The sequence below is a fragment of the Guillardia theta genome (genome assembly GCF_000315625.1).
Source record: "Guillardia theta CCMP2712 unplaced genomic scaffold GUITHscaffold_21, whole genome shotgun sequence".
Lineage (NCBI taxonomy): Eukaryota > Cryptophyceae > Pyrenomonadales > Geminigeraceae > Guillardia > Guillardia theta.
The window spans coordinates 687,936-694,637 of NW_005434653.1; the positions used below are offsets into that span (position 1 = coordinate 687,936).

At 54.6% G+C, this 6,702-nt stretch overlaps 3 protein-coding genes across 3 annotated transcripts in view; 1 reads left to right on the top strand and 2 right to left on the bottom strand.

The window, feature by feature from the left end:
- The window catches only part of GUITHDRAFT_157506 (hypothetical protein), a gene marked incomplete at both ends in the record, with an annotated part of 2,817 nt that extends 2,666 nt beyond the window's left edge, over positions 1 to 151 (bottom strand). Inside the window, one exon of the mRNA XM_005835532.1 lies at positions 125 to 151. Within this exon, the coding sequence (XP_005835589.1) occupies positions 125 to 151 (27 nt within the window). The remainder of the gene's footprint in view (positions 1 to 124) is intronic.
- A 1,158-nt stretch (positions 152 to 1,309) lies between these two features.
- GUITHDRAFT_159498 (hypothetical protein) lies at positions 1,310 to 2,775 on the bottom strand (the record flags this gene model as incomplete). Its single annotated transcript, XM_005835533.1, has 11 exons — positions 1,310 to 1,340; positions 1,486 to 1,523; positions 1,569 to 1,650; positions 1,693 to 1,778; positions 1,828 to 1,879; positions 1,922 to 2,241; positions 2,288 to 2,338; positions 2,394 to 2,449; positions 2,510 to 2,553; positions 2,632 to 2,668; positions 2,727 to 2,775. 11 exons carry the CDS (start codon positions 2,770 to 2,772, stop codon positions 1,310 to 1,312), a joined length of 843 nt encoding a protein of 280 aa, XP_005835590.1.
- Positions 2,776 to 3,209: 434 nt separating this feature from the next.
- On the top strand, positions 3,210 to 4,031 carry GUITHDRAFT_105757 (hypothetical protein; the record flags this gene model as incomplete). The annotated part of the gene is made up of 5 exons (XM_005835534.1): positions 3,210 to 3,251; positions 3,292 to 3,349; positions 3,396 to 3,471; positions 3,645 to 3,690; positions 3,870 to 4,031. The coding sequence occupies 5 exons, from the start codon at positions 3,210 to 3,212 to the stop codon at positions 4,029 to 4,031; spliced, it is 384 nt and encodes a 127-aa protein (XP_005835591.1).
- Positions 4,032 to 6,702: the final 2,671 nt, after the last annotated feature.

Sequence of the window (6,702 nt, forward strand, 5' to 3'; positions counted from 1 at the left end):
ATCATCCGATGTTGTAATCGTCCGACGACAAGTTATCAAAATCAGTGTCCAGAAGGTATCTACCGCAGAGGGCTATCTAGACACGCCAAATGATAAGCTCCGCCGCATGTGTCGTAATTCTCACATAAGAGGAGCCGATCTCCTGTGTCATCGTGTCATCCGCATCGCAGGCAAAGTGATTTCTATGCGAGATGTGATTGACCTTGCTTCCTTTCATCGGAGTCAAAGAGGATATCAATGGATAGCACTGAATTCGAATTTGTAGAGGGAAGATCACAGATCTATTGTTCGTGTATAACGTTTCTAGCGTTCGAACATGGATGGTTTCGAAATACATCCGAATCCACGCTGGGTGGGAGAGGGAGAGAGGGAGAGAGAGACGGAGAGAGAGAGGGAGCGGGAGTGAGGGAGAGGGAGAGGGAGGGAGGATGGAGGGAGAGAAAGGTAAATGAGAATGATCCCAACCCCCTCTCTCTGTTCAACGTGTACTAACACTGTTGTTTTCAGAATCTTCATAGTATTGTACTCGATGACGAACAAGAGGGAGGTTCTTGAAAAGTTGGAAGCAGTGAGAACTTTTGATGACCGTGTGACATTGAACTGACCACTCCTCGTTTCAACTTGGTATGATTGCTTCAGTGGTTCTTTGACGATAGCTCAGGGATTGAAAATTTTGTTGAGGAGTTCGCAAAGGTGACGACGGAGAGGAGAGCGGGACAGTGAGGATAACACTGTGAACCACAGGCGCACAAAGACATCTTTGACATGGACAAAGAGGAACATAAGTTGGAGTACATGGACGTTTACAAGGAATTTCAGGGGCAGTTTGAAACAAAGATCGAAGGTCAGGGAGAAACCTTGATCGCCAATCTCATGACCTGCACCTCCTCTTTGTTCCCACCATGTCGTCAACCTTGTCAACCGTCCCTTTCTTTGCCTTCCTCCTCACCACAGCCCTCAGGATTCTTGAAGGACAACGGCTACAGCTCTGAAGATCTTGTGGACGCAGTGAAGGAGGAGCAGAAAACGCATGGAGACGCGGCAGGTCTTCCATATCTCCCTCATCCTTGACCACTTCCTCTTCATTCTATGCCTTCCCACCCTCCTCCTTCCTCGGCTGTCGGCAGCCTCAAGCCAGGAGGTGAGGGTCGAGCGCAGGAACGGACGTGATCGGCGTCATTCTCGCGACGCTGGAGTACGACATTTTCTGCCAGGTCCCCTCGTGCGACATGTAACGGGAGTGGTTGACGGTGCAGCAGATGATGGCAGAGGCGAAGGAGCGGTTCGCATGAAGAAACTTGTACAAGCATCACGACGAGGGGAGGAAGAGCTCGCTTCCTCTGAGGAAAGGATGAGCTTCCTTGTTTCAACTTCACAGCATCTTCTTGATATCTTCCACCTCTCCTTCCTCCAGCTGCAGCGCTCCATCTGCGGCAAGCTGATCATTCCCTGACGTCCTTCGCCAGCTGTAAAAGTAAGACAAACTCACTCTGCGCGACATCCAAGTCCTCCCGCATATGTCCCTGCGCGCTGAGGTTCACTTCCCTCCTCCCCGCGAGAGATCTCACCGTGCTGCTGGTGCCGGTGAGAGGGGTAATGCCGATGGCTTGCACGAATGCGAACAGCACCTGCTCGGGGGTCTTGTTGTACCTGCAGCATCCTCAGCAGTGTCAAGGGGGGGATGAGACTGACTTGTTCGACAAGCTCTTCACGGCCCGAGAGGAGAGGATGTCTGGGTTGGCCGTGAGGGTCCAGAAGCTTTGATACGTGATGCCGTGCTGCAATGACGTCAGCGTCTCCCTCCTCCTCCTCCAGGCTCTCCCCCACTTGTGTGCAGAACTCCCTGAGCTCCTTGTCAAAGTTCGAGTCCCGGTAGAACCTTTGACAACAGTTACCGGGTCCAGCTTAGAGTCAGCTCTACCTGTTCTGCAGGATGGTGGGCTTGACACGCGAGGAGGAGTGAAGGTCTTTCAGTGCTGAGAGGCTATAGCAGTTGGAGATTCCGAGGCTCCTGGCCTTCCCCTCCTCGCAAAGGTTCTCCATCGCTCTCCATACCCGCATCGTCTGCACGTCCAGCGTTAGCGAAACGAAGAGCAAAGCAGCCCTAGATGCCATCTCATGCGTGGGTAGAGGAGAGTGCAGGACGAGCGCGTCGACGTAGTCCGTGTGCAGGTTGGCGAGGGACCTCGTCATGGACTGCACCACTTGTTCTTCGAGAGGAGCGTTGGGGTCATAGGGGATCTTCAGCAGAGTGAGCGACGAGGCAACGCAAACATTCGCAGGTCACATTGTTTGGGTCCTGTCCTCTCACTGGAGTGAATTTCGTCTGTACCCAGAGCTATGGGGGAAAACAATACTGTTAGCAACGAAAGCTAAGAGGACCGAACACAGACTTGCGATCGAGGGATGTTGTGCTGCTGCTGCAGCCTGAGCAAGGCTCTGCCTACTCCTGCGTTCAAGTCACAAGGAGGAGATGCGAAGTTTTCCTATGCAGCCAGGCTTCACATGCCTGGTTCGAAGTAGTGCTTCGGTTGGCAGGCCGTGTCTATCCCTCTGCCATGTTTGTCAGATATCGAAGAGGGAGACAAGTCACTATCCACGAGCAAAGGAAGCAACCACTGAGTGCCTCACCTGAACCCTTCAAGCACGGCCTTCAACACAAGCTCCTCTGTTCCAGCAGAACCAATGTGACACAACTTACAGGTCAACAACACTCTGCGTCGCACCTGTCCTCTCCTTCTTCCATGCAGTTCCGTACACCACAGGAGGCATCTTCATTCCTGTCGCCTGCTTTTCTTCCCGTCACATCCTGGGTCGAAACTACGAATATTTGCCATACGTGTCTCGCGAAATCTTGCGGACTTGATTCATCCGCACCGTCGCCTCCTTTCATGCACAGGGTTCGCTCTGGTCCTCCCCTCGATCCTCTCATGCCCGACATGATCGTCATCGCCGCCATCGCTGCCGCCGCTCCTCCTCGTCCTACCGCCAGCATCCGCATTGTTTGCCTAGGCTTTATTACCCTCATCCACACCTCATCCCCCTCATCCCCACGTTTCAAAATGGCGTGTAAAATAAAGGAGAAGAGGGGAAGAGCGAAGAGGAGCAGAGGAGGAGGAGGAGGTTGAAGGGAAAGGAAGGAGAAGCCACTGGCTGCTCTCGGAGGAGGAGGACGAGTGTGTGACGTGGGCTGTTGGTGCTCTACAGGGATGGGAGGCGGAAGCAAGTTCTGGTCACTTGTTAGCAACAAGGTACGTGTGCAGCAGGCGGAGACTTGTTGACTGCTAGCAGGAGCAGGGGTCCAAGAACGAGCACTCAGAGCACGAGCTTGACTCGCGCGAGCCAACAGGTTTCAAGCAGCAGCAGCAGCAGCGGACATTCACTGTTACTGGCAGGATGTGCAAGCATCGCAAGCACGCCAGGACAGGTCGCCTGCTTCCTCAAGAACAAGAAAGTTTCTGTTGACCTCTCGTAAGCTCTTCCTCCATCACTCTCATTCATCCCTTGTTATACAGATCTCCCAAGGCTCGTCCTCCTTCCCCTTCCTCCCTCTCCCCCTCGCCTCGCTCACTCCATCTCTCCCTTTCTTCCTTGCCGTTCGTCACCCCCTCCCCCCTCCTGCTGTCATGTCATCTCTCCGCTAGGTTCTGGATCGTGCGGAGTCTGCAAGCACTTCATCGAGAGCAGCATGTGCGAAGATTCCTAACCCCCCCTCCTCTCCCTCCCTCCCTCCCTCCCTCCCTCTTCCTCCCTCTCACTCGCACTCTCCCTCTCCCTCTCCCTCTCCTTACTTCCCACATCTCTTTTTCATCTTCCTGGCTGCTCCAACTTTCTCGTTTTCTCCTCGTCTGACTTTCATCGGCATGCAGGAGAAACTCTTCTCCCAGCATCAGCACCTTCGCGCCATTTTCTTCCTGGCCATCCGACTAGCAAGCACCAAGCATGGAGCTGCGTTGCCTGTCTTCGTCGCTGACCCCAAGGACCCTCCACCTGACCTTCGGCTGAAGAATGAAGCTCGTATCCAGAGGTAGCAAACCTCTTCGTCCTCGTCCTCGTCCTCGTCCTCGTCCTCGTCCTCGTCCTCGTCCTCGTCCTCTTCCTTCTCCCTACTCTCTCCCCCCTTCTCCCTCCTCTTCCTCCTTCCTTTCCTCGCCTTCTCCTGCTCTCCTTCCTCCTCCTTCTCTCTCTCTGTCCGTCTATCCCTCTGTTCCTTCTCCCTCCTCCTCTTTCCCAACTGATTCTGTTCCTCCTCCCCTTCCTTGGTCTCCTAGCACGATATATCTGCGTCCTCGTCTGACGCAGCTGCAGATATCACGGGGGAAGCAAGCAGGGAGCGAGGTAGAGATGAGCTTGTCCTGCCGGACCTGACGAGAGCAGGTCGAAACTCCTGCAACGAGCCCTTCCTCGCAACAACAAGTTTGTCGAGCTCACACGGGAGAGCGCGGAGATGGTGGGCAGAGAGGAGGAATAGGAGGAGGAGGAGGAGGAGGAGGAGGAGGAGGAGAAAGAAGGCTTGAAGGACTCTGGGAAGAGGCTTGGAGAAGGAGCTAAGCTTGGGAGCAGCTGGGTCTGATGGGTTTTCCTGTCCTTACGGCAGAGGAGGAGGCAGAAGCTCTTTGTGCTCATCTTGATGGTTTGTGACGCCTTCATGTTCATCATTCCCTCCCTTCGACTCTCTCGTCCTCGTCCTCGTCCTCGTCCTCGTCCTCGTCCTTGTCCTCGTCCTCGTCCTCGTCCTCGTCCTCGTCCTCCTCTCTCCTTTGATGTCTCCCAGCCTCTCCTTCTCATCTCCTCGCTCTCTCCCTCTCTCTCTTCTCTCATTTCCTCCCTCAGCTGCTGGAATCGTCAGCGCTTGCATCTCTCCTGACGGAGACGCTCTGTAAGTCGTACCCCTCCTCTTGTACCTCAGATCTGCCACACCCAACATCCCTGCTCCTGCTCCTGCTCCTGCTCCTGCTCCTGCTCCTGCTGCTTCCTCCCTTCTCAGTCTTTATCATTGTGGTAACGACAAACTGGTCCAGCTGTTACGGAGCGAGACGAGTCATAAAGGTGAACAAGTTTGATCCTTCAGCCCCTTTTCTTCTCATCTCCCCCCTCCCCCCCAAACTCTCGTCCTCGTCCTCGTCCTCGTCCTCGTCCTCGTCCTCGTCCTCGTCCTCCTCGTCCTCCTCATCTCTACCGTCAGTCTCTCCGTCTCTCGTCTGATCGCGACGTCTATATCGAATGCTATGAAGCGGAAGCAATCCGGTGAGCAAAGTATCACTTCTCATCCAGCTCCCTCCTGCTCCTGCTCCCGCTCCCTGCTCCTGCTCCTGCTCCTGCTCCCTTCTCCCCTGCTCCCTGCTCCCTGCTCCCTGCTCCCTGCTCCCTGCTCCCTGCTCCTACTCCTGCCCCTCCTAGTCCGGCAGCTTCTGGCTGTCTTCTGAAGTTTCTCTGTCCTCTCTTTCAGTTCCCTCGGTTTCTCTCAACGAGATCTCATCGCCTCCATGATCCTCTTGGGCTCAGACCTGAACCAGCAGGGGGTGAGCAATGATGATGATAGATGATGATGATGATGATGATGATGATGATGATGATGATGATGATGATGATGATGATGATGATGATGATGATGATGGTGATGATGATGGTGATGATGATGATGATGATGATGATGATGATGATGATGATGATGATGGAGATGGAGATGGAGATGGAGATGATGAGCGTCTGGACTTGATGACGATGAGCGTCAGGCGGAGGGGGTGGGGACGAGCAAGTGCAGGAAATTCATCGCGAGCGTGAGGAAAGAAGGCAGGGATGCGCTGCAGCTGATCCAAGCCTGGAGCCGCGGGGACCCTGATGAAATCAGATGGGAGGGGGAAGCGAAGAGGAGGGAGGACGGAGGAGCAGGAGCAGGAGCAGGAGCAGGGGCAGAGCAGGTAGACTATCTTTGAGTGGCCGACTTGACTGATGGATCTATCAGGGAGGACAAGAGAGGAGGAGGAAGAAGAGCGACAAAGTTAAGCCGAACAAAGACGAGAAGTTCCTACGTGAGTTGTTGACATGCCATCTTCTCCTCCTACTCCTTCCTCTTCTCAACTTTCTGCAGAAGACATCAAGTCCCGTGTGAGCTGCATGGATGGCGAACGTGTCAAGTTGATTGCCAGCATATTCCAGAGGAATGATCTCTACCTTCTCCTCGTCCTCCTCCTTCTCTCCTCCTCCTCCTCCTCCTGCTCCTGCTCCTGCTCCTGCTCGTCCTCGCCCTCGCCCTCGCCCTCCTCCTGCTCCTGCTCCTGCTCCTGCTCCTGCTCCTGCTCCTTCCTTATTTCAACCCCAAACCCTCTCCTCTTCTCCTCTTACCCTGTAGCAGGACTCTCTCCCCTCAGGCTCAAGCTTCTCTCCCACGCCTCCTCCTCTTTCGTCCCCCTGACGTCCTCGGGCTCCGACGCTTCATGAGGAGGCGACTGGGATGGAAAGAGACTTCTCGCCTGGAACTCAAGGTAGCGGAGCAGGAGGAGCAGGAGGAGCAGGAGGAGCAGGATCTGACAGGGAGCAGTTGCTTCCCCTAGTCTCGTCCTTCTACTTTCGTCATGTCGACTACTTGGATTATTTTCCCGTGCGAGTTGTCGGCGAGAGAAAAAGTAGCTGACATGCGACTCATCCAAAGTGAGCCTCCTCCTGCGCCTGCTCCTGCTCCTGCTCCTCCTCCTGCTCCTG